The sequence below is a fragment of the Exophiala spinifera genome (assembly GCF_000836115.1).
Source record: "Exophiala spinifera strain CBS 89968 unplaced genomic scaffold supercont1.1, whole genome shotgun sequence".
Classification (NCBI taxonomy): domain Eukaryota; kingdom Fungi; phylum Ascomycota; class Eurotiomycetes; order Chaetothyriales; family Herpotrichiellaceae; genus Exophiala; species Exophiala spinifera.
Window position 1 is genome coordinate 2,561,947 of NW_015622513.1, and position 24,918 is coordinate 2,586,864.

Below are 24,918 nucleotides of genomic sequence, written 5' to 3' on the forward strand. Positions count from 1 at the left end.
GCCGTGTTTTTGTGCAACTTTCATGCTCTCATGATATGCTCGCTGGAATGAAAAAACGCTTGCTTGATGGGGTATCTGTGCTTCAACGCAAATCAAAATTCAATGTCGTAAGAAAACACTAGACATCAGCTGTCACCAAGTCTCCATGAACTTCCTTACAAGCTGCAGGTCCTCTCCCGCCTTCATCATAACCTTGCATAAAACCCAGCGATCTGCTTTCAACCTCGTGGCGTGATAAATGACCAAGTATTTGTCAGAGGCGTTTACTACCGGGTCGGACCGTTCATGGGCACGTCTCCATCATCGACACTTCGGGAGGTCGTCTTCGGATCCGTGTGCTGGAGAATTTCGCGGAACGTATCATCATATGCCCATCCTGACTGAGTCGTAGGAGCACTCTCCGTTGAACGAGGACGATCTAGATCCTGACGGTGGAAAGGAGGTGGTACATTGGGATATGTCGGAGTGGACGCCTTCGTGTTCGAAGGTCCCCGCGATGCCTGATAATGGTTGTGAGCCAGCGTACTAAAGCGCATCACCTCGTTGGAAGCCTGAAAATTTCCTGGGAAACCATAATTGGCCACGCGATCTGCTTCGGCCTTTCTTGCGTCCGCTCTTTTCTTCGCTTCATATGCAACAGGATCCTGCCGGAGGAGTTGCTGGTCTTGATACTCAGCCTCGGCCTCCTTTTGCTCTTCTTCATTGAGCCTCTCATCGTCTTCTTTCTGGAAAGTCTCAGTTAAGACGATTTTGCAAATAAAGTCCATATCCTTAATGATAGCATCAAGAACATTTGGATCTTTCCCCTGGCAATCCGTAAAGTCCTGTTTTGTGACTTCTTTCACGGGAGCAAGGTGCTCGGCAAACTTTTTCGTCGCCTGCCTCCTGGGATTCTTTTTGTCGACAACTCGGCCAAAAAGTTGCGTTTTGAAGATGGAGGTATTGAATAAGTTGTCCTCGAATGTTCCACCAGCTTGAAAGCGATATACAAAAACAGGCGCTTTCTGGTTGAGGCGGTACGCTCGCCCGATTGCTTGTTCTTCCCAAGCTGGGTTGAAGCCAAAGTCAAACAAGATGACTCGATTGGCACCCTGGAGATTCAATCCCAATGCCCCAGCTCTTGTGGACAGAAGGAACACTTGATGCGTGTCTTTATTGTTGAACGCCTTTGTCGCAGCCTGCCGGCTAGACAGCTTAGTACTTCCATCAAGTCGGCAGTACGAGCACTTCATCTTCTTCAGCATCTTTTCGAGGAAGTTTAGAGTAGGGATGCTGTGCGAAAAGATGAGCACCTTGTCACCCACTGCTACGATTTGTCGGATGAGTTTCTTGACTGCTAGAGTGCGATAGGAAAGAGAGGGATCTCTCATCAGTTCTGGGTCATTGATCAAGTCCCTCATAATGTCCTGAACTCTCTGTAAAGCCTCACTCATGGGACCAGTTGCGTCAAGGTCAGGATTGTCGTCAAGTTCGAGATTGTTGTCAAGGTCGAGGTTGTTGTCAAGTTCGGGATTGTCGTCGAGATCGTCGGCTGCAAATAGCTCTCCATCCTCGAGCAACAAAGATGAATCGTCAACACCGCTGGTTTGACCTCCTCTGTCTTGTCTACTCACTTCGAGTTCTGCTCTTTCTTTCATCTTTGATAGGAAGATTGACGGATGATGGCAAAGCCATGACAACATATTCATCCAGGACCAGATACTGGCGGTTGCTGCATTTCCCTTTTTCTGCTGCATTAACTCGGACATGTGTGTGGCGTAGACATTGTAAGCCTTTGTCTGAATATCAGTGAGAGGTAGAGTGATGAAGAATTCCGTCTTGGGAGGCATGTCCTTGGCAATCGCAGAAATGTCTGCCCGCTTTATTTTAGGGTCCAGATCTCGCTTTAGTACGTGAAGTTTCTTGAGTGCCAAACGCTTCTGGAAACCAGTACTATCAGCGTAGAGTCCTGCAATTATCGGTTCAGAGTATTTTGATTTGAACTGCACAAGGTTCCCTAGATAGCCAGGGGAGATCCAGTTGACCATGGTGTAGTATTCTTCAAGATGGTTGTTCAAAGGCGAACCCGTCAGAGCGATTCGGCTTGTGGTTTTTAGCTGACTTGCTACTTTGTTCGTGGTCGAGAGAGGATTCTTTAGTTTATGGGCCTCGTCTGCAACGACAAGAGTCGGCTCATCCAGCAAAATCCGTTCCAGGTCTATATTGACAACATTGGCCAACTTAGCTTTCTGACAATCAACCACGATGCGTCTGAAACGTTCGTAGCTAACAAGCAAGAGTCCACCGGTTCGAGCCCAGTCAGATATCATCTTTGAACTCGAAGTGTCAAGTTTGTAGATCGTGCCTAGGATGTTCGGGTCAGGAGTCCACATCAATAGCTCATCATACCAGTTGTCCACGAGCGTGGCGGGGCAAAGGATGAGTGTTTTGCGCTTTCTGAGGTGAACGGGTATCTGAGATCGGACTTCTGGGTTGTCACTTTGACTGCAAATTGAGATCGTGACGAGCAGAGATATCACCTGCATTGTTTTACCTAGTCCCATAGTGTGCGCCAATATACAACCCTGATGCTTAGGGTCGTCGATGATCTCTCGCCACATGAATTGTATGCCATTCAGCTGATGTGGCTTGACACGTTGCGCAATATGTGGGTGAAGATGGATGTAAGGTTCTGTAGTGTTTATGGGAGCCAATATTGGTTGACCTTCTGCTGTCATCTGAGCGAACTTCTCCGCCATTTTTTGACGCCTCTGCTCTTGCTCCTGAATTCGCAGTTGATCGCTCTTCTGCAAAGTCTTCGCTTCTTGACTCTCCTCAACTTTGCGCTTTCTCTTTTTATGAGCAGAGCCTGGAATTACAAGCTCTAATTGATCAGTCGACGTATCAGTAGGAGGGAAGTCGCTGTCATCCACAAGCTCCACCGGGGAATCAATTTGATGTCTTTTCCTCTTCTTTGTGCCTTCCAGTGAGCTTTGCTGCTGCTGATCGTCTTTTTCGAAGAGCACTATGAAAGTAGACAGAAGTTCAAAGAAGTGTTTCGACGTTTTGTCAATGTCGTTGTAAGCCTCGTTACGGCTTCGTTCCGTAAGGTTGGAAGCCGATTCAAACATATTTTGACCACAAACAAAGGTGATGTAGAGAAGTATCAACGTATGGGCGCTCGGCTGATATCTCGCTTTGACGCCTTGAATCTCATGGTCATCGCCACCAAGTTCAAGTAAACCATTGACCAAAACACTTTGGCGGCTATGCACGGTCAGAGTCTCCAAGAATTTCTTCAGTTTGCTGATCACGTCTCTGTCCAATTCATAGAGGGCTTTTGCAAGTGCTCGGCGCCTGTCAGGCTTACATTCATCGGCAAGTCGCTCGAGGTGCTTCCATTCAATATCGTGACGCATACGCTCCACATCCTGAACTGGCGGCAAAGCAGAATCATCATCGAACAGACGATGCATGGTCTGAGTCAGAGATGGCGAACCAGATTTCTCCTTCTTTGAAGCTCCAAGTGGCTCGGTCTTTGGGAGTGGATTAAGCTCTGGAGTATGGACAGAAAAATCCGTACTGTCCTCGACAGCACTTTGATTAGACCCTCGCTCAGGACTGGAGAATGTTAAGTCCACATACTCTGACTTCCTGCGACCTTGACGTCTGGCACTTGTCTGAGAAAGACGTGATGGCCTATTAGAAGCCGCATTATCGTCTTCCGAGTCATCGTCAGTCGATGAACTTGGGTCTGGAGGGATTCGAAGTACATTATTAGGGTTAGTGGTCCGTGGTGTTGAGTGTTGAATCAAGTGCTTCCTCCGCGCAGGTGTGATAACCTCATCATCACTTGTTTCGATATCTGCATCATTTGCCTGGGCATCAGTGGTGTCCATAATTTTGTCAGCTTCTAATGACGGCCTCTTGTCAGAGTCGATGTGATCAGCGTTGTGCATAAGTTCAGTGGCATTGAATTCATCTCTCGTGACTTTAGGTATCACTGGAGTCCAGCTCTCTGCTTCCGGTTCATGGTGAATGGAACCCGCTTCGGATGAATCGTCGACCAGAAAGTCTTCTTCTATCTCGCTGAATGGCTCTGAATCGGAATTGATAAGCTCCTCGCCATCTTCGAGGACTGGCTGCTGACGTGGCCGGACCGCTTTCAACGCTCGCTTAGTGGGACGCTCTGGGGCAGTATCTTGACTCAACATTGTCTCGTAATGGCAAAATTCTTCTTGTTGATGGACGGAAGCTTCAAGACTTTGACACTGCTTCTTGACTTCATTGGCGTTATGCCAAATATCGTCCATCATGGCCTTTATGATCTTCTTGATCATTTTGTCAAAACGCTCTTTTTCGTGCTTGAGATAGTTCAGCTTTTGAAGACGCTGCTTCCTTCTGGCAGCATCCATCCATATGCGGTAGGCTTTCAATTGGATCTTTGGCAATTTTGTGTCCCGCCAGTCTTGTCGTATCTCACTGATCCCTTCATCAATGACGGCACTTACCTCGTCCGCTGTCAGCGCTTTGGTGGCCTTGTTCTTTTCAAGTTGTTCGGCCTCGATTTCTGCCCAGGTTTCCTCATCTAATTCACCCTCGTCGCTGGAATCACCATAAACAGGAAGGACCCGATCAGAATCTTCCACCGGGTATTTTTCAAGGAGATAGTCAAAGTCGGTCCAGCCAGCTTGTTCATCTTGCTTCTGCTCAAATGGGTCAACCTTGGAAGAGATAGGGACGAGCTGTACTTCAGGCCCATCGGGTTCGCCAAGTTTGCTTAGTTCGGGATAGTCCTGAGCACGAAAAACCCGAGGTTGGTCGCCGTTCTGTTTGAAGAGCGTGAAGTATGATTCTGAATGTGGCTTAAACCCTCGACCTGGAGGATAGAGTTGATAGGGTATCTTGACGAGGGCTCCATTACCGGGTAGCTTTGTCACACTCTGCCGGAAGAAGTGCCTGATGTGGCTAGCAACGTTCAGTCTTTGACCAGTAGGATATCGACCTCCGGTTACAAAGGTAGTGGACTCGTCCAGTAGAGGACGATAAAAAGTGTCACCAAAATCACTGGAGATCTTATGGTAGAACATATCCTGCAATGGCATGGCCGATCGTGGCAAGTATGAGGTACTAGATGCCTCAACAACTACTTCCTGCTGCTGGGCAACAGAAGTCGGGGCTATTTTCTTCTTCTTCTTTTGAGTGGTGATAAGAGGAGGCTCCTGATGAGGTCGCCGTGCTTCCGTGGAGCGAGCCTCGAGACTTCCAGGTCTGGATATTCCTGTCGCAGGAGCTGCTTGACTTCTTTCCATGAAAGTCTCTGTTGCATTTGTGGAAGGCGATGGTCTCGTTGCTTGTGGTGCAACCGTGGCGAGCGGGCTTCCAGATTTTGGAGCATACTCACCAAAAGGAGATTTGGTCATCGGGGGCAGTGGTTCGTGACTAGCCTGCGGCTCGACAATGGACTTCAGGAAGGGTGAGCGAGTTGGCAAGCGAGGCTCGACAGAGGGTATGACGCCAAGTCCAATGTACGAGGGCGACTTGTGTGTCATCGGCGTCCTTGACTGCACAAGCTGAGGGGTATACATTTCTGACTGCATTCTTGCCATACCATCGGCCTGAAAAGCCATCTGTTGATAGCTTGGTGAGGTTGATCGAAGATAGTCGATGACTTTCATCATGGCTCTTCTTTGGCCGAACGATGCGAGCCCCAAGTCATCCCTCAGCACCGACATGTCTAGAGCAAGGAGGTTGTCGCCGTCTAAGTGATTCTGGCGGATGACATCTTCTAGGAACTGCTGGTCAGGCATAACTTGGCGTTGGACCACAGCTGACCAACAAGGTGTTGGATTGTGACACAGCTCGCGGACCACTCGGTCAATAGACCAGTTCCTGGCGTCATCGTCCTGCTCGTTCGAAGAGTCCATCGTCTTGGAGAAGGAAGATGAAGTGATCGTGAGAGAGCAGTTGCAATGCAGGCGTCATGGAAGACCGTTGTCGAGAACGCCGCGTTCTTTGTTGACGAAAGTGAAGACCAAACGGGGGCGCTGACTGCAGCCATGAAGAAAGTAAATAATTGGAAGGAATGAGCCAATGGGCAGTAACGACTTCGATCTGAGATGAGAAACAATGTTTCATGGCACCAAAGGTCGGCGCGAAAAGACCTCAAAGAAAACCACGCCCAACTGCTTCCAGTAATAGGGTGAGTAATGTATCATGAAAGCTCCTCACAGGATCGAAGGAGTACTTTGTCCTCGGAGGGGCCTTGATGCAGAAGGTCCCCTTAAGAACAACCTGTGAAATGGTGATCAATGGTGGAGTGAAGATATTGCGCATTGAATTGGTGCTACTCAGCACTGCCTCTGAGCGCGACTTGTTACCAGAACCACTTTACGCGTATTGAATCCGGAAAGTCAAGCGGTGCCTGGAATTTGCTGACTAAACCTTCCTCTGTCGTGATTGAAAGTCTTGTCTATCAAAAACCACCACGTACAGCTGTTACCCTTTGACCTTGTTGGATTTCGTTGCCTCAAGTCAGTAGAATTTGTCTTTGATCTCGAGCCACAATTTCACTTGTTGTGGTCTCTGGAAACATGGCAAACACCATTTACACCCACTACCCACCTGAGCTGGACGGCCAGCAGGAAGCCTTTCTAGTCCAGACGGTCAAGAATTGGACGGTAGAACATGCCCTTACAGTCAGACCCTCAGCAGCAATAGTACCTTCAGAGTTTAATTCAGGAAACATGTTGGCTACTAATGCGCCTGTGACGCTGTTCCCGAGTCCCTTTCCCGAATCTTGCTTCGACCAGGCTCGAGGCCTTCAACGGGTTTATAACGAGCTTTATGCTGCGATAGCTAGTGATGAGCAGTGGCTGGAGACTGTTCTGAAGGAGTAAGTTCATATCATTTTGCGTGTCGCTATAATGGCCCTTGGCTGTGCCTTGGCTGAATAACAGCGGAGCTTCTGCTGATCAAGATCCCAGGCTCATCGAGGTCGATGACTTTCTCGCCAACTTATGGAAAATCTACCTCGATGTCAGGCGAGAAGGCCACGCTCAACATCTGTCTCTCGGACTATTTCGATCCGACTACATGTTGCACACTCCCGACGACGGCCCAAAATCCTTGAGGCAGGTCGAATTTAACACCATATCGTCGTCCTTTGGAGGTCTCTCCTGCCGTGTCGCCGAGATGCATACACACTTGGCGACGTATCCATCACCCCAGCATCCAATTGCATATCCACCTCACCCTCTGTTCAACAACTCCGAAGACAGCCCGATCAAAACCACTGGACGTCCGCCCGTCAATACTGCAATTTCAACCTTGACAGCAGGCCTCGCGGCCGCTCACCAAGCCTACGGACCATCAAAATCCACGCCACAGCTCCCCACTTGCGTCCTCTTCGTAGTCCAAGACACCGAGCGCAATGTTTTCGACCAGCTGGCCCTGTCAAGCTACTTGCACAAAGAGCACGGCATCCCGTCTTTCCGCCTCCCAACGAGCAAGATCACTGCGTACACAACTGTTGCTGGCACTCCCGAGCGCCCATTGATCTACACGCCTCCATCCGATACGTCAACGCAATATGAAGTAACCGTCGTCTACTACCGTGCCTTTTACGCCCCTACAGATTACACCGACGCCCACGCATGGGGTGCAAGACACTCCCTCGAGCGCAGTGCAGCCATCAAATGCCCCAGCGTTCTCCTCCAACTCGCGGGATCCAAGAAAGTTCAACAAGTCCTCACGTCTAAACCTCCAGGTCCTTACCATCTGAAATCATTCTTGCCGAAGCACACCGACTCTACACTCGAGAGCCTACGCTCGACGTTTGCTCCGCAATACTCCCTGTCATCATCCGACCCGGCCGTGCCAGCAGAAGGCATCAAACTCGCTTTGGACCCAGCCACGGCCGCCAATCACGTCCTCAAGCCCCAGCGCGAAGGTGGAGGGAATAACATTTACCGCAGCAATATTCCAGGCTTTCTCAAATCAATCCCGGAGTCTCAATGGAAGCAGTACATCCTGATGGAGCTGATCCATCCTCCGAAAGATGCTAAGAACTTTGCTTTGCGCAGCGACGGCGCCGCAGCGCTGGGCAACGTGATTTCTGAACTAGGCATCTTCGGCACCTGTCTATGGAGAAACACGCCTGGCAGTACAGCCCCCGAAATCCTACACAATACAGAGGGCGGATATCTATTGCGCACAAAGAGCAAAGAGAGCGACGAAGGCGGCGTCGCGGCTGGGTTTAGTTCGTTAGACAGTGTGATTTTATACAAAGACTAGAAAGACATTGGAACCTTGTCAAAGGCTATAGTTGCCCTGCAATGCGATATCGAGTATAACAAAGAACATAACGAAGGCAGAGAAGGGTTAGCGTATAGTTACATAATCGAAATAACATGTCTTCTTTGGCCAACACGGCCTTCGTAACTCGGTCATGAGTCTCGACGTATGCATCCATTGACCCTAGGGGATGTATCTGGGCCCATGCATCCGTCGTGTCATATACATCTTCTCCATGGTCCACGTCTCTTCAACCTGTAGCGATCGCCGCTGCCCCAACGTAATCCCGCACGTGGACTCATTCGAGTGGGTCGTCAAACTCGATAGAAAGCGAATACTCCATTCTCAAATTTTATAGACGTCGGGAAGTGCCTAGCCCCCAGTCAGTGGAGACCCCTTGATTCTCTTTTCGCGGTCACCCGGGGTGCGAGGAGGCGCGCTTCTCCTGGCGGCTCGAGCATCTTTGGGACCAGACGACTTTGTCGACTTTGAGAAGAATTGTTTCGGCATTGCGAGAACTGCATTGGCTATTCTGCCGGGCAGAGTCAAAAGGTGGAGCAGGTGCTGCGCAGGGACGACCACAGTTGCACACGCCCAGTTCGTCAAGGTGAGGAGATAGCTATCCGTCTTCCGATCGGCATTCCGTTGTACAGCGGCAGCCAAAGACACGACATCGTTCAGTCGTGCTTCAAGCTCCTGCAGCCTCGCCTCGAACTGGACAGCCGAGATAGTGGTCCTCTTCTCGTACCGGCGCATAGCTCGGTTGAGTGCATCTACTTCAGGTTGCACCGTCTTCTGGACTTCTGTCCGCACCACGGCCGGTATCTTTGCGTCGAGAGCCTTGCCGACAGGTTCCGGGATCTGTGGCGTCTCGGCGTCAATCCCGTCTGCGACATGGGCCTCCAGTTCCTCGAGTCGACGCGAGAGATCTCTGAGCTGCTGATTGTCCACTCTTCTGCTATCAGCCAGCAGATCAGAGCTGACCTTGCGCTGGAGAAAAAGTGTCCTTTTCTGTACCATCTTTATGAGATGAGAAAGCGGCCGAATCTCGGACACCAGTATGAAAACAGTCAAGTTGTAGTCAGAAACTAGACCCTCAGACGGACGACTTAGTTGCGATCGAATGCCATGAAGTAGCCAGGCTGCCAGCAACGGAAAGGTGAAGCAGCACACCAGCGCAACAAGTTCATAAATGCGTAGTTCTTTTCTCGCGGCAGCCTTTTCAGCCTGCAGACCACCTAAACCGACGCTCTTGGGACTTGACGGAAGGGTCGGCCCTTCGCCACCGACAGGTTTCCCTGCTGGCTCCAAACCGTCGTCTTCTTCATCTACGGGCGTGAATACCGGCGGAGTACTCGAGCCAGGTGTAGCCTGAGTCTGTGCAGCTCGATACCAATCCCTATGAAATTATGTCAGGACAACATCTAGAACCCGACTTCAAGAGCGCAGCTTACCATGGTGACCTGAGCGCCCAATTCATAAAAATCGCGGCAAGACCCAATAACGTAATGTCAGTAATCACCGCGCTCCCATTCTTAAACAGCAACCCTCCAACTGCCGGTAGCAGCGCAAGGCCCAGAGGAAGAGACTGCCAATTAGAATTCTCGTCATTGTCGACAATGTCGTCGCCATCCTTCAGACGTGGGAGAAGGATATCGTCGGTCGATGTTCGCAAGGACCTTCGCGTCTCAGATAATGTTTCAGAGATGAATGAGCTTGATCGGCGTCCCGACCGGTTATTGTCCTCGGCAAAGGTTGACGCCCTACCGAGTGGACGTAGTCTTAGTCCGTGAGGAGAGGGACTGTCCCTGTGGGTTGTTTGAGTTGATGGCTGTAATGTGATGGAAGGTTTCTTTTCGGAAGCCATGATAGCCCCGTTTCGTTCATCTGCTATTTCCACAATCAATGTAGAGAGGTCCGCAGTAAATTTGGCTCTGGTATGGTCTAGAGCGTGTCTCGGTCGGATGGCAATCCCGAGCCGCGTCCGACGCGCTTTGCATTTCTTAGGGGCAAGGAACGTGTAGTATCGCGTAAGTTTGGCAAGATTTCCTCAGATACAAGATGCTCACTCGACGTAATGGTAGCCACAACGTGTGTGAATGCATCAGATGGATAAGCTGACTGAGAACCTGTGAGAATCACTCGTCGTTGTACTAACAACCCAAGGCGACACGAATTGATGTCAACATGATGTCCATATGGGGAAAGTCCAGCGAGCCATTTACAGCATCGACGGCTATAGTGGCTTGGCAACGGGGTCTTCACTCAGGGGCCTGTTTGCTGCCTCCTCTATCTCACCTCCGTGGGCTTCCATTCCACATCAGATCAGAGAAATGCAGTCACCAAGGCGTCTGCCCCAAGTTGGGCAGGGCGGTGGGTAGATCTATTGCGTCAAGATACCCTGGCTTTAGTTATATACATGTTGACGACTCATAGTAGCCATCTTGAGCAGACGTGCTGAGAAACTATGACAGAGATGTTACGATCAAGGAAGCATTTCCAACACCATGCCCATAGCCGGCTTCAGAATTGATCATTCATCTGAGTCGTCCTTTACAAACACAGCATGACCCTCGCGCTTTGCCAAAGTCTCTAGGCCCGCTTCATGAGGAGGCAGGAAGGAGCCCTCCGTTTCTTCTTATTCAACACCATTTTGGGCCATATGTCTCTCGAGAATCTACCAACCCCGGGGGGGCAGACCACCAGACGGCAGAGCTTGAGTCGATTCAGTGGTCTGAAAGAGAGTATGAGGCACTGCGGTTTGAGACTCCTAGAGGTAGGCAGGCGTCTGCGCACCTGCGCCCTTGCGTCTTTGCAATCCTCATTTCCTCTCAATCTTGCGGTTCTCTCTCAGTGTGAAGTTTCCATCCAAACCTGCAACATGCAGTACTCTGCTTATTCTGTTGTGTTTTCTATTCTCGCCTTCACAGGATGTCTCGCGTGTATACCTCCCCTCGTGGTCCACATCAGAGCCGGAAACACGGCCGCCATTATACTCACAGTTGGGGTCATCATCATGTGTTCCTTCAACGCCTTGAATGCCTTGCTATGGCCAACAGCGGCTTCAGATACTTGGTGGAATGGCAAGATATTATGTGACATTGAGGCCAAGTTGTATTTTGGACAAGCTGTGTCTTTCAACGGAGTTCTGCTGTGCCTTTTCCGCCATATTGCTTCTATCCTCGACACAGACCGTATGTCGCTGGGCGCTAGCCGTCGACAGCGTATGGTCACTATCACCGTCGAGATAGGGCTGTGCATCGTGCTCCCATGCATCGTGATGGCGGCACATTGTCTAGTTTCACCGCAGAGGTACTGGATCAGGACAATAGCTGGATGTACGCCTTCACTCGACAACTCCTGGCCCAGCCTAGTGCTTATATACATGTGGCCAATGGCCCTCTGTCTTGCGGCCTGCATCTACTGCGTAAGAGCTATGGTACGCCTTTGGAGACACAGGAAGGAAATGTCAACTGTCCTCTCGAGTACGCCGGGAGTGACTCGATCTCAGCATATACGCCTCATCAGCTTCTCTGCTGTTCTGCTTCTCATCTACTTGCCGCTGGATGTTATTGCCTTCGCAGGCTTCATGCGCACAAAATGGCACCTATATTCATGGGCTTACAACCATCCTGCGGACTGGTCTGACATCGTAGTCTTCGTGCCTCAGAAAACAGTGTCTTTTGATCGCTGGTCGCAGACTTTCGCAGCATACATCCTCTTCGGGTTCTATGGGACGGGACATGAGGCCACACGAATTTACAGCTTCTGGATTCACTCTTTAAAGCAAGGGCTAAGGAGAGGGGATGGGTGGAAACCGAATACTATGGGCACCGTGGGAATATCGCATTCAGTCCCTCCGGAAGCAAGTGATAGCCATGTCTCGACGGAGACATTCCAGCTCACAGAACTTGGTCAGTAAAGTCCAGAAAGTGGCAACTGCGGGCTTCACAAAAAAATGCAACGGAAAAACGGCGGTGGAGAAACCAACTACCGTCAGGAGAACTGGAGGCGACTGGAAGACAATGGAGATATTATTCATACAGCAGAGACCGTCTCCATCCTTGGATGTTCTGCTTCAGAGAAAACCAATATCATGAGTGGCGAAAGTACGTAGGAAGCCAGCCCTCACTATTCAACCAAGCACCACATTTCCACATCTCACCTAGGGAGGAAATTTTGTACATTTATCGGATAGCCTTCATGCGAGCCAACCCTTCTCCAGATCAATTAGACCCCAGTTGGGCCGTCATCGCTTTCCCCTTCTTTGGGATATGGTCGCTTCAGGACATCCACCTTGGTCTGCACAAGGTTCAGTGCGGTTTGTTTCTTGCCATCAGCGTCGTTATAGGTCCGCATCGTCGCATCGCCCTCGAGATAGACGAGCGTTCTAGAACCCCAACAATTAGCCAGCTGTTTGGTCAAAATTTGTGGTTGACTCACCCTTTGCTCAGACCCATGATGTAGTCCCTTCCAGGCCCTTCTGGCGCAAAGCTTGAAACACGGAACCATGAAGTTTGTCTGTTGTCTTTTGGCCCCGAGCTCGTGCCGACAACGTATCTGATGACTTGGGCTTTGCCGGTGTCGACCAACTCGGGGTCGGTGCCTATCCTGCCAACAAGCGTCATGCGCGCCAGTTGTGATGGTCGTGTCGTCGAGAAAGCGCGCTGTGCAAGGATAGGAGCGGCGCTGCCTGCACGTCTAGCAGGAGATAGGAGGAAAGACATGATGGAGCGTGATGAGTCTTTGGAGGAAGGGGACAGGTGAATCGAGTTCGGAGTGCTTTTGGCCAGAAAATGTACGTATTGTGCAGCTGCGTGCCTTTATGTGGCACGGTGTGTGTGTATTGCGAGATGACTAGGAGTTCCCAAAGTGCTGCTTGTTGCTGTCAGGGACTGAAGCCATCGGGCTTCGCGCATGTGGACGCGGTTTGCGACAGAAAGCGACGATTCAGGAGCCGTCCGAAAGCGGAAAAGCGCGTGCCGAAATGACACAGTTCAACGTGTCTTCTAAGTTCTTGAAGGCAGTCAACACGCAGCATAATTTGATGACGCCGTCTGTCACGATTTGAAACATGACCCTGGGTAACCTAGTGAGAGTGTTTTCTCGTCTTCAGATACTTTTGACCTTTTTGCGTTGTTTGGGGAGCCTGTGTAGGTGCGATACCCCGGGCTCGACGACTAACAATGTCTAGCATGATGTGTGTACTGCTGCACCCATAAAGGACGCGATTCCTCGACGACCACAGCATGGAATGCCAGGCATGTGCTTTGGCACGGCTGCAGCGTACGGTACGCCCCTCGTTGTTCAACGGACTGACTGTTACAACAAAGATGGCATGACCTCGCCTCCGGAAATGGCCACAAAGAAATCTATTCTGAGCAAGAAGGGCCCTGTTTGCGTAGGGTTGGGACTTAAAGCTGCGTACCAGCGGCGTCGGTGAGTTGGTCTGTTGTTGTCTATTCCCCAACAAGATATCTCGCACTGGACTCCGATATGCCTTCCTCATCCAGAATGTCGGGGATAGCTTGGATGGCTATCGCCATGTTCGCTGGCGTCGTCGTAATCATCGCTCTGGTCTACCTCTACACTCTCAAAGTCAGGCGGTCCAAAGAGCGAGCGATTCGCAAAGCTCAGGACGACGAGCTTTTTGGCGGCGTCATACGGAACCCAATCAGTATCCCACAATAGTCTCTCAACCACAAGGATCCTCCAGCACGCAATTAGCGATCGACGCAACAAGTCGCCATATGGCTTCGTCTATCAAGTCCTACAAACACACTATAGTATTTAGCATCGTGTTTTGCATGTTCTCTTCGACGCCGCCATAGCGAATGGTTAACGCAAGCGGCCTCTTTGTTCTCAGCCCTCTATCTATGGATTCCTACACGGGCCAATGTCTTTGTCCTGTTGCACATTCTCATTCATTTTCTCGATTCACCACTTCAAGCCCAGATCAATTCCGCCCTCGAAGCCGCCAGTCCTTTTGAACCAACCCTAGTATTTTGACTTCACTTTTTGCGCCTTCTCAAGATGATCCCAACAGCGGCATTGGTGGTTCTCATTGCTGTTGTAGCACTTGCGACATCTACATTCTGCCTTGCAATGTACTGTTCCATCTCAGATATGTTTCGGTCGAAGAAAGCCAATCAAAACAAGACCGAGAAAAGCTTGACAACGCCATTGACAGCAGCTGCAGCAGATATGGCAAGCATACTACAAGCCAAGCCTCCCGCACAACCGGAAACTCCTGAAGCCGAATCACCGCCTCCCCTACCAGACGAGGTCGCATATCTCGTCGATGTCCAAAGGCCGCCTCCTCTTCCAATGTCTACCAGGGACAGCACGCATGAAATCATTAACTTATACACAAATGCTGCCCGGAATAAAGGCCCAGTGCCGATATCTGCCCCAGCTACGATAACTTCGTTTGGCCAAGCACCCTCAACGTCACGTACTCGGCGTATTCCTGTTCCAGAGCAGTCGGCTCCTCCAACAATAACCACCTTTGCGCAGGCCGAGTCGAAATGGGCTTACTTTGGCGAGAAACGAGCAACGGATCATATCGTGTAAAAGGAAATCCTATTTTCGATGGTGGGGCTATCTTAGAACGATTGACTCCATATGGCATGCTCGATCTGTGCTGATTGAGCGGCTCAGCATTATGTCCATCTCGTCTTCCTTTGCTTATCTGCTGCTGACTCTAGGCTGTTTGCTCCCAGATCCATTCCAATCCTTAAACAAAATCCTTCTGCGTTTGAGCCTGAGTGTCATACTCGACGTTGTCCCCTGGAATCCCATATTGACTATCGACATGCGGTGCTTCAGCCAGGCCGGCTTTCCGCTGTGGAGCTTTGTGCACTCTGGCATGACTCTGTTTTTTCTTGAACTGTGGTGCGGGCTTCAGATCAAACGGTTGTGATTCGAGGTCCACAACGGTGGCGAACTGCGTCGGCAGTAGTGGTTCTCCGGGTGTGTTGAAGTGGGGGGTGGAGCGCGGGCTCGGTATCGAGGGTTGTCCCTCTTCGACACTGATTCTTGCTCCTTGGCTCGGTGAGGGTTGTCCGTTGCTGGCTTGGTTTGGAATGATGAACTTGCCGTCCGGTCCACGCCATGCGAGTGGGAGTTTCCTTGCTTGAATCCGCTCTCGCCAAGGTGCAACTCCTACTGTTGGAGTTCGGATCTTGCCCATCTCTATTGGCGTTGACATGGTATGGATGATTTTCTGGACGGTCTTTTGTCTCGATCTTCGCCGCCTCCTTTGCTCACGGAATTTGCGTTTCCCGTGCCACAGAATCGCGGCACAGGGGAGCAGGAGGAGGAGAAGTGCAAGGAAGATGAAGAGTGGGATTGCTGATTTGGAGTGAACTGCCATGTTGGAGATGGTTTCTCTATGACTATTGAAGTTGGTGCGATAGGAGTATAGTAGGGCTTTTGGCTAGCGTTTGCAGATTCCAAGTTCGTTTGAAGTGTTGTCCTCCTATTCCGGGTCTCGGGGGGTGTTCTGTTTACTGTACCTTTTGAGATAGAAAGAACTCCGTCCTTTCAAGTAGATCTTTGGTTTTGCCAATTCTTTCTTTCCGAATCGTTCGTCCTTTGTGAGTTTGTTTTGCGAGACCATGAGAAGAACAAAGGGGCATAGACATGGCTGTGGCGGACTTGTTTGTTGGTGCCAGACAACGAATCCTACAGGACAAGGAAAGCCTTCCGGAGTAAGCGGTGCCTGGTGTTTGTCCAGGTGTACCACGTCGCCGCCGTTTCGTGGGAGATTGAAGCCATCAATGTCGGGGTTCATGTGATCCTCCAGGAGAACTCAAAGCCTTGAGGCGAAATAGGGGCTGGACTGTGGAGGAGGGTCTCAAAAATGATCAAAGAGGTTTCTCGAACATGTCCATTCACAAGCTAAAGGTACAATAGATCCAAACTACCAACGCCAACTTTTGCACAAGATGAACCATACAAAACCCGGTCACTAGATAGGAGCATTCACGAGAGTATACCGTAGCCCTTGATACGCCTCATCTAGGCGCTCTCTCACTAGATAGAAATTGCCCAGAAACGTTCCATTGGTATCCCGTTCCCACGTGTCTTCGGAAAAAAATTCTGATATCCAGTAGGGCTTGACTGCATTCACCCGCCAGACACCTTGGCCAGGGGCGGTCCACCACTTGCGGGTGAAGAGGACTCGGTCTGTCGGAGGAATCGAGAAACCTGCTGGGGTGTTCATGTTACGAACACTGTTGGAGTAGCTCAGGAATCCACCGAGCATCGTCTCCTCGATCACGTAGCCGCATTCCGCCCACGGACGGCCCTCGAACATAGGCTCGGATTCATTAAAGTCGAGATCAGAGAAATCCTGGGGACCCCGCTTCCGAGCCAAAACGTACTTGGCAGTCAACCTGTGAAACCAGACGACGTGGGCAAGCTCGTGGATCAAGGTGACAGCCAACAACAGAAGTCTGATCTCCTTCTCGGTCTCGCCGATCGTGTCCCAGTCCCGTCGCTCGAAGAAGGCCTGCCAGACTTCGCTCATGGAAGTTCGTGGCCAGAAGATCGGCAGTGGTCGCGTGTGACCCGGGGCGTATTCAAGGTCTGTAACCGCAGTGTCTTCCTTTATATGTGGGCAAACGTCCTGAGGATCTCCGCCCTGGTCCTCAAGCTTTGTAATTCGATACCATTTGGCCACTCGAGTAAGCTCATTGTTGAGGGCCCTTTGTTTGGCAGGGGTGTCCCTCCACTCCCTCAGTCTCTGTCCCGGATGTCCTGCAGCATTAGCTACAGGCTCGAGCCCTGCGTAATAGATACGTGCCAGCTCAGGGGTAGCCTGCTCAAGAAACAACGTCGCAAGTCTCAGGCCTGGCTTCATACGGTCATAAACCACTTCGTCTATATTATTCTCCGGCTCGTCTATTTCGTACAGGTTGGGATGTGTCTCAGGTTCCCTTTTGAAGGTAACATTTCGAAAGTTAGAATAGCGCCAGAGAGGGTGGATCGGGAATCCATCCAGCAGTTGGCCATCGCCATCGTTACTCATTATGCTGTGATTCGTTTTGGGGGCAGAAGATATTGAAATTGATTATTAAGTATATCCGTAGCTTTGAATCCTCAAGGTTGACAACTCACAGCATGCAGAAGGCCGATCATATCTTATAGGGACAAAGTGTGTGTTGAGTTGTGCATTGCAGCCGGTCTGGACAATGAACCAATGTGCCATTTCATTATAGCCAGGAATAGTAATGTACAATTTTGACCTGGGGACAAAGGGACATTAGCAAAAATAGCTTCCTATGAGCGTTTGTTTTGAACTATGCACTTGCATCGTGCTGAGTTGTTTGCAACCGCGTGCTATCGGACCTTGGTGGAGCAGACACGCGGTGAAGAAGTACCTAGTATATGGCGATTGTTATGGTGACCAGGACGACGCTGATTTCACGGGGCAGTGAAGACTTGAGTTTTGTTTACTTTAGCCTTGAACTGATGCAGACGATGGCATGATTTTCCTCTGGTACTTGATGTTGCCATTGTGGTTGAGCAAAAGGGGTGCCAGCCTCGTTCGGTTGAACTTCGGGTTGGACTTTCTGATGTCCCCAGAACGGGCTGTTATAGAGAATCCCACACTCATGGACAGGGCAAGTCTCGCCCATGGAGGTCGGAAATGAGTCTCTCATGGTGATAGATTAAGTAACTGAACTGTGAAGTCGTCGATGATGTCGTTAACTGAACAAGAAAGGGCGAGACTGTGACCGCGCCCCTCCTTCCTCCTCCTGGTCACAACATTAGCAGCCTGTCTCTCCTCCCACCAAATTCTCCTATCCTAATCCCTCTCTTCCCACGCCTCAATTTTCTTCCAATACAGCAATATTCTCCTTCTTGTCCTGTCAAGCCAATCCTTCGGCCGCTGACAGCCACTGGGCAGCCCCCTCTTATCTTGCATGTCCATGAGATCAATTTAGCCCAGTATGCCTTTCCCAAGTCTTCGCCGGAGGACTGTCAACGAGTCGCCAAAGACGTCGAGCGAGCAAAAAACCTCACCGTCGCCAAATCGAGGTCGCTCTTCGACTCTTCCAAGACTCTCTCCACGTAGAAGCATCACCGCTATGTTTGACTCAGCTAAGAGAGGCCGTACTGCTAGGCAAGTTCACAATCATCTTGTCGGCCACCTGTGAGCACTCTGACCATTCTCAACAGTCGGTCACCTACAAGATCTGAATCAGATGCCATTGAGGGTGACTTGTATCCAAAATATGATGCTTCGAATCCTGGCCATGACCCACAACGAGCCATTGACGCTTCGTCAGTCGAGCAGCCAAAGCAATTTCGTCGACCACCGAGCCCTCATCCCCTCAAATTCTCAGGATTGTCACTAATGAGCAAGGCTAACCAGGCAATCTCGGACCAGAAGCAGTCTGAGTTATCGTCGTCGGACAAATCATCTCCACCGAAGACTTTCCTTGGAGCAATAACGTCGCTGTTCTACAAGGAGAACAAGGAGGCGGCAAAACCACAAGTTGAGGGTACCGGGGTGGAGGCTCCCTCTTCCACAGGAAGAAAGAGTCCCAAGAAATCGGTCAGATTTAGACCTGAGAACACCGTCGTTGACACAGAGAAAAGATCTGCTCCCATTGACATCCCCACGCAACCACCATTGTTGCCACCGATTGATCTCACACGGACGCCAATGCTGACAGCCATGAGACGATTGCAAGACACCATTCCCACAGGCAGACCTCAACCATCAAATGTCTTGCGAAACTCTGCAGTCTTTCGTCACGCTAGGGAGACCACAAAAGCCAGCGACATACTTCCTAACATGAGCAGCAAGCTTCCAGTGGAGCCTTTTCCTTTGCCTACTCAAGCAGTTCCAATAGTCCCCCCAGAAACCGTCAAGCCTCTAGACGATCCTTTCAGAGATTCCCCAGAAGAAATCGATCCCGAAATCCGTCGAGCCATGCGTGAGCAGTATGGTGACAGATACTATAGAAGATTATCCAGCATTTCTTCCTCCTTGGAGATTGCTAGTGGCCAGGCTGTTTTTGGTACCGGTTCAAAGGCCCAAATGTTTGAAGGAACAGCTGATCATGGTACTGTTCACATCCTCGAGAACAAGGAGGATACTTCTGCTGGGGTTTCTGCGACGGCACCAGGAAGCAAGTTCAACACACCTCACCCAGACCCCACAGGCCAGTCTCTTTGGGCTGCACAACAGTATGATACAGAGTCAGAACTGAACCCACCCGACATTTTCATGGATTCTGATTCTTCCTCTACGTCAAGTGGAGAGGTGTTAACCATGACCATACCGAAGAAGACTCGAGTGAGCATTCGAAGCCCTTTCTCTTCATCTGTGAAGAGACCTGCTGACGTTTTGGTAGCCGCTTACACAAGCAGCGACAATTACCTCTGGCTCTTTGGCTGAGAGACAAATTGTAGCAAGTGACAATCATGTCATCACGAAGGACCCGAAGCATTGCATGGATACTGCTGCGTTGGCTCATCAACAATCTTCTAATTCGGATGCTCCAATGGTCTCCTTGACGAACCAGAAGCAGAAGCAAGGAGCAGCAAACGATAGGGTATGTAAAAGGTCCTTATACCTCCCTGAATTCGCTGACTTTTGACAGAAGTTCGACTACCAAAACCATCTTCAGACCTCTTACCCAACCCCGATGTCTCCATCACAGACACGAGCCGTGGGTGCTGATTTGCAGACACCATGTGTTCTTCCACCTGCGCTCATCCCCCTACCAATGTCCCCGTCCCAGATTGAGCTGAGTCCGTACACCGATCAATATGGATGGTGTCCATTTCACGAGGAACTCTTTGTACATGCCGTGAAGAGAATGATCGAACCGGGAACAATCGACTTTAGGGAATTGGTCTGCAAAGAAGGAGGGTTGCGCTTTTTCTGGGATCAGCATCAGTTGCCTCCAAACACTGCTCCACGCAAGGATACCAAGGGCTTGTCTTTATGGGAAACCGACGACTTGTTGGATGCGGTTCAAGGAGAACCATCAGTTCAGCAGTCGTCTACAGCCAGTAAACTTGGTGTTTCTGTGAATGCCATGTCACCAACCCACTTGCATCACACCGCACTGCAACATCTGCATGGAGAAGCAGAGACCGATGGTGACTTCGATAACAGTTCTGTTCTCGGTCTGCGAGGATCATTTTCCGATACGGAAGTTGAACCTAGATCCTGGCTTGCTGGACAAGTCAAGGGCTGGACGAATACAGAAGCGAGCGATACGTTCAGTGGACTCAGTATGGAAGGAAACATATCCACCGAGTCTGTGCATTCAGCCAGTATTCAGCCCAAGACGATCGAGTTGCCTCTGCGATTGAAACGTGAAGTGACGGAGAATCTTAACACGTCGGAAGAGGACAGAGAAATCTCAGAGAATGAATCTGGTTCGGAATCTCCAACTGACATGTTGAAACGTACTGCTGCCTCTCACATGGAAAAAGTCTCGGCCCACGGTCACAAATGGTCACCACGTCGTCACAATGACGAAGGCGGATCGGACGAAACAGGCGGTACTACGTTCTCGAGCGCTCAGTCTGAGTCGGGAGACGAAGACGAAGATTATTGCCGAGGCATCATCTGAGAAGTTGCGACTCCAGGGATGAGACGATAAGATTGTCGTTGAGACCAAGACTGAATGATGGACTAAGCGAGCGATCGACCTTTTGATTGTGAGTATTGGCGTTCAAGGGACAGTGACAAATTGGGCCAAGTGCAACCGGATGTGCTGGAAACATCGACAGGAGTGCGGCGGCAGCATAGCCATGGAACTGAAAACCGTGCTCTGAGAGAAGTATTTGCTAGGAACATGCTGGACAGACAACAGACTCACAAGGGTCATTGACAAGCATAGATAGTGCTTGTGAGCTGCGGGCGGGAAGGTGTGAGCTTAAGAGCTAAGCATATGTACTTTAGGAAGAACGAATCTCCACTCGAGTCCCAAGTGCACTCAAACATGACTAGACTGATCTACTCCCGACTTTTCAGCTGCTTCTCGCTCTCGATGTTCCTTGTGATGCTTAACGCTCCCTTCCAGGCCATAGAGAGTAGCGGGGTCGCCGGGAATGATCATACTGAAAGGATCCGAGGCCATGATGTACTCGTAGTAGCCACAGCGGGCGATGGGTTTGGTCTTGTTGATGTCGATCCTGCCATCGGTGAGGACGTGCTCATCGATGTGGATACCCACGACCTTGCCGATGACGACGTCGACGGTGCCCATGGGCGGATTCCCCGGCAGACGAAGGGTGGTGTAGTACTCGCACTCGAACCTGACGGGCGAGTCCCTGACCATGGGCACGGGTGTCTTGAGCACCCTGGACCACGTCTTTGCCAGGCCGGCGCGCTCGAACTCATCGACTCCGTAAGGGAGGTACTCGGCCGACTTGTTGACGGCGTCCCGCAGCGGGTAGGTTGCCAGTTGCCAGCAAAAGACGCCCGTGGCCTCGGCGTTGCGCACCGTGTCCTTTTGCGCCGAGCGTGGGGTCTGGTTCGCGGAGAACATTACGTACGGGGGGTCGAATGTCAGGTTGTTGAATTGAGAGTAAGGGGCTAGATTGGCGATGGGACCTGGGCGTGTGCCTGGGGTTGTGCCTGATGGACTGGACGATGAAGCGTTATTGGTGGTGGTGGTGGTGGTGGTGGTGATATTGGTAGGTGATACGGTAGATATCCAGCCTATAGGACGTGGGACGACACAGGCCTATTGATTTGGATTTTAGAAGAGGTGCTATACTAGAAAAACGGGTCTGGATCGGGAGGGAGAGAGAGGGTTGTGACGGAACAATTGACGTATGAGTAGGTAGTGCTTGGGGTACTCCTCAGGAGTTTAGTAGTTGCATACCTTGAATGGGTCATGGGGGAGGTTATGTTCTGTTTTGCCTGGTTCGTAGAACATTTTGTGCACTTTGTGTAGGACACGAATGTCTTTTTTGTGTATCTGCCTGGCCTGGCTGGAAGCCTCTCTCTCCCTGTGTCGTATCTAGTTTGTGGGTTCTGAAAGGCGACGTACTCGCAGTGGAGTGGCAACGGCGTGACTACCTATATATTGTAGCTGGTGCTGTTCGGTCGATGCAACGGACTTTTATGGATGGATGGATATTCGTACGAGGAGGAAAGGGAAAGAAATGGTAGTTGAGCTCGGAATTGCTCTCTGTGATAAAAATGAGGTAACTGGATATGCACGAATACTCTGGATCTGGACGAGACGGCATTGACTGGGAGCCCTTATTTGATAAGCTTACTGTAGGGTCTTGGATCCTTCAGCGCCCACACACAAATAACTACCTACCTAGCTACCTACCTACCTTCCAGGTATGAGAAATAAAAGTACCGGGCCATCTGGAAAAACCCCGCAGTTTAGTGAGATCAGATCTCTCCGTGGGACTCGACCTTAACTCAATTGCCGTAAGCCGCTGTGATGTCGTATCTGAGGGGCCTCTTTGGCTTTACTAGTACTATTGTGACTTTGTCGCTTGGAGATCGGGACTTGGGGCGGGACTTGGGGTGTCGATTTACCCCGAACTACCCACCTCAGCCTGGCCACACTAGAATATCAAGGTACATAGGGGGTAACAACTACTTCGATGATAGAAGGCGCACCAGGTCGCACGGAATGAGATTCTGATCCACGGATACAAAGCCAATAGGTGGAAAGTGGTGACTACCCACTGGAGACGATGGACCAGACCTCGTATCTGGTTTACCAGTTATTTATGTATTCTGTAATTAAGTTAGAAAATTCTCGTCTCGGCCGGTATATGAGGTGAATAGCAGTTGCACGTGACCGCGCAGACCGATGCCGTGTTCACGTGATGGACCTCTGGAAGCCACTAAGCTGTTCTTGGATGCTGACTGATTATTATCAAATCCTCGCTTCCCCAGTCCGGGATTTTCCGCTTGTAAAGCCATCCAAATGACGACCACGGTTACTAAAGATGTCCAGATCTCATAATGCTTAGATCTCTGCTGCTACGCACGTTCTAGTCTATTCGAAGCCTTCTCTTTTCCTAACAGGCATATTCCTCACAGGTATAAGTGTTCCATTCTTCAGTCAGATTCCTATGAAGCGACCCCTCTCTTTTCTCCTTACCATCATCACAGCACTCTTGATCGCATACTTCGCAAACACCGACACCCTGGCGTCGACGACGAAGAGCATCCTTCAAAAAGCCAGACTACCTATATTCAGTAGCTTGATACACCGAACACAGCCAAACGCCAAAGCTATAACACCAACACCGTTTCTCGGTCTACCTTTGATTCCTGCGCGGCCCGCATCCACAGTTACAAACATGACGACTCCGCGAGCCATCAAGTTCTCTCTCCTCGCCCGCGAGCAATCCGAGGGTGCGGGCGCCACCGTGAGACGTAGCATCGGCACACCCAAGTTGCGCAACTTCACCCCGTTCCTCATGCTCGACCACTTCCGCTCCCCTCCCGGTTCAGGCTTCCCCGACCACCCGCACCGCGGCCAGGAGACCATCACGTACATTCTCCAGGGTGCCGTGGACCATGAAGATTTCGCTGGGAACAAAGGCAGAATCGAAGCCGGTGACCTTCAATTTGTACGTACCAAACCCCCCCCACCTCCCACCTCCCCCTTTTGTTTTTCTCTTTTGCCTGCTTGAGAAGGAAAACCAAGTACGAAAAGGGAATCCAAAAGAGAATAACGTATACTAACAAAATCTCTCTGTAACAACAGATGACGGCAGGCCGAGGCATCATGCATGCCGAAATGCCCGCGCAGGACGTGGAGATGAACGACGGCATACAGCTCTGGGTCGATTTGCCCGCGAACCTCAAGTCGACCGAACCGCGGTACCGCGACCTCCGCGCGGGCGAGATCCCCGTCGCGACCGCCGACGACGGCAAGGTCGAGGTCAAGGTGATTTCCGGCAAGAGCCAAGGCGTCGACTCGATCAAGGACCTCGCGTACACGCCCGTGTGGTTCCTCGACGTGACCGTCCAGCCCGGCGGGAAAATCACCCAGGAACTCCCGCCGGAGTGGAACGCCTTCGCGTACACGCTGGACGGGGTCGTGACCTTCGGCAACGGCAAGAAAGACGCCGGCGAGACCGTCGTCCCCTACCACAACGTCGTGTTCGAACGGGACGGCGGCGACGTCGTCACGGCCCACGTCGAGGAGGGCGCCGCCGAGCCCGCGCACTTCATCATCGTCGCCGGGTTGCCCCTCGACCAGCCCATCGTGCAGTACGGCCCCTTCGTCACCACGAGCAAAGAGGCCGTGTACCAGGCCATGATGGATTTTCAGACATCCAGCAACGGCTTCGAGAGGGCCGCCAACTGGGAAAGTGAGATTGGCAAGACCTTGGGACGAGTTCGGTAAAACAACCCTCAACACGCACCACCACCCAACTACCACCACCATCACCACCATACAGGCATCTGACAGCATCAAATGTGCATTTACACGGGAGTTTCTGGAACACGGGATTTTTTGAGGATTCGCGGGCATAGCATGGCGTCCAGCGCTGAGAGATCAGACGATGCCCATTTTTCGCGAGAGCAATATCCTGTAGAACATATTGTTGGGGCATGCGGATACGAATACAGGTAGCTTTTGATATGGACCAAAGAAATGACATTGGTGATTCTTCCTC

At 50.9% G+C, this 24,918-nt stretch overlaps 12 protein-coding genes across 12 annotated transcripts; 6 read left to right on the forward strand and 6 right to left on the reverse strand.

Moving 5' to 3' along the window:
• Nucleotides 1–266: 266 nt before the first annotated feature.
• Nucleotides 267–5,906, reverse strand: PV08_00964 (uncharacterized protein; the record flags this gene model as incomplete). Its single annotated transcript, XM_016375329.1, has 1 exon — nucleotides 267–5,906. The coding sequence occupies one exon, from the start codon at nucleotides 5,904–5,906 to the stop codon at nucleotides 267–269; it is 5,640 nt and encodes a 1,879-aa protein (XP_016240605.1).
• Nucleotides 5,907–6,572: 666 nt separating this feature from the next.
• PV08_00965 (glutathione synthetase) lies at nucleotides 6,573–8,274 on the forward strand (the record flags this gene model as incomplete). The annotated part of the gene is made up of 2 exons (XM_016375330.1): nucleotides 6,573–6,874; nucleotides 6,966–8,274. 2 exons carry the CDS (start codon nucleotides 6,573–6,575, stop codon nucleotides 8,272–8,274), a joined length of 1,611 nt encoding a protein of 536 aa, XP_016240606.1.
• Nucleotides 8,275–8,646: 372 nt separating this feature from the next.
• Nucleotides 8,647–10,141, reverse strand: PV08_00966 (uncharacterized protein; the record flags this gene model as incomplete). Its single annotated transcript, XM_016375331.1, has 2 exons — nucleotides 8,647–9,673; nucleotides 9,729–10,141. The coding sequence occupies 2 exons, from the start codon at nucleotides 10,139–10,141 to the stop codon at nucleotides 8,647–8,649; spliced, it is 1,440 nt and encodes a 479-aa protein (XP_016240607.1).
• A 1,014-nt stretch (nucleotides 10,142–11,155) lies between these two features.
• On the forward strand, nucleotides 11,156–12,196 carry PV08_00967 (uncharacterized protein; the record flags this gene model as incomplete). Its single annotated transcript, XM_016375332.1, has 1 exon — nucleotides 11,156–12,196. The coding sequence occupies one exon, from the start codon at nucleotides 11,156–11,158 to the stop codon at nucleotides 12,194–12,196; it is 1,041 nt and encodes a 346-aa protein (XP_016240608.1).
• Nucleotides 12,197–12,504: 308 nt separating this feature from the next.
• Nucleotides 12,505–13,001, reverse strand: PV08_00968 (uncharacterized protein; the record flags this gene model as incomplete). Its single annotated transcript, XM_016375333.1, has 2 exons — nucleotides 12,505–12,664; nucleotides 12,718–13,001. 2 exons carry the CDS (start codon nucleotides 12,999–13,001, stop codon nucleotides 12,505–12,507), a joined length of 444 nt encoding a protein of 147 aa, XP_016240609.1.
• Nucleotides 13,002–13,537: 536 nt separating this feature from the next.
• Nucleotides 13,538–13,965, forward strand: PV08_00969 (uncharacterized protein; the record flags this gene model as incomplete). Its single annotated transcript, XM_016375334.1, has 2 exons — nucleotides 13,538–13,713; nucleotides 13,788–13,965. 2 exons carry the CDS (start codon nucleotides 13,538–13,540, stop codon nucleotides 13,963–13,965), a joined length of 354 nt encoding a protein of 117 aa, XP_016240610.1.
• A 342-nt stretch (nucleotides 13,966–14,307) lies between these two features.
• On the forward strand, nucleotides 14,308–14,847 carry PV08_00970 (uncharacterized protein; the record flags this gene model as incomplete). Its single annotated transcript, XM_016375335.1, has 1 exon — nucleotides 14,308–14,847. One exon carries the CDS (start codon nucleotides 14,308–14,310, stop codon nucleotides 14,845–14,847), a length of 540 nt encoding a protein of 179 aa, XP_016240611.1.
• A 163-nt stretch (nucleotides 14,848–15,010) lies between these two features.
• On the reverse strand, nucleotides 15,011–15,649 carry PV08_00971 (uncharacterized protein; the record flags this gene model as incomplete). Its single annotated transcript, XM_016375336.1, has 1 exon — nucleotides 15,011–15,649. The coding sequence occupies one exon, from the start codon at nucleotides 15,647–15,649 to the stop codon at nucleotides 15,011–15,013; it is 639 nt and encodes a 212-aa protein (XP_016240612.1).
• A 597-nt stretch (nucleotides 15,650–16,246) lies between these two features.
• PV08_00972 (uncharacterized protein) lies at nucleotides 16,247–17,308 on the reverse strand (the record flags this gene model as incomplete). Its single annotated transcript, XM_016375337.1, has 1 exon — nucleotides 16,247–17,308. The coding sequence occupies one exon, from the start codon at nucleotides 17,306–17,308 to the stop codon at nucleotides 16,247–16,249; it is 1,062 nt and encodes a 353-aa protein (XP_016240613.1).
• Nucleotides 17,309–18,233: 925 nt separating this feature from the next.
• Nucleotides 18,234–20,879, forward strand: PV08_00973 (uncharacterized protein; the record flags this gene model as incomplete). The annotated part of the gene is made up of 4 exons (XM_016375338.1): nucleotides 18,234–18,436; nucleotides 18,463–19,588; nucleotides 19,647–19,847; nucleotides 19,896–20,879. The coding sequence occupies 4 exons, from the start codon at nucleotides 18,234–18,236 to the stop codon at nucleotides 20,877–20,879; spliced, it is 2,514 nt and encodes an 837-aa protein (XP_016240614.1).
• A 366-nt stretch (nucleotides 20,880–21,245) lies between these two features.
• On the reverse strand, nucleotides 21,246–22,193 carry PV08_00974 (uncharacterized protein; the record flags this gene model as incomplete). Its single annotated transcript, XM_016375339.1, has 2 exons — nucleotides 21,246–21,998; nucleotides 22,140–22,193. 2 exons carry the CDS (start codon nucleotides 22,191–22,193, stop codon nucleotides 21,246–21,248), a joined length of 807 nt encoding a protein of 268 aa, XP_016240615.1.
• A 1,396-nt stretch (nucleotides 22,194–23,589) lies between these two features.
• PV08_00975 (uncharacterized protein) lies at nucleotides 23,590–24,644 on the forward strand (the record flags this gene model as incomplete). The annotated part of the gene is made up of 2 exons (XM_016375340.1): nucleotides 23,590–23,862; nucleotides 24,000–24,644. 2 exons carry the CDS (start codon nucleotides 23,590–23,592, stop codon nucleotides 24,642–24,644), a joined length of 918 nt encoding a protein of 305 aa, XP_016240616.1.
• Between the last annotated feature and the right edge of the window lie 274 nt (nucleotides 24,645–24,918).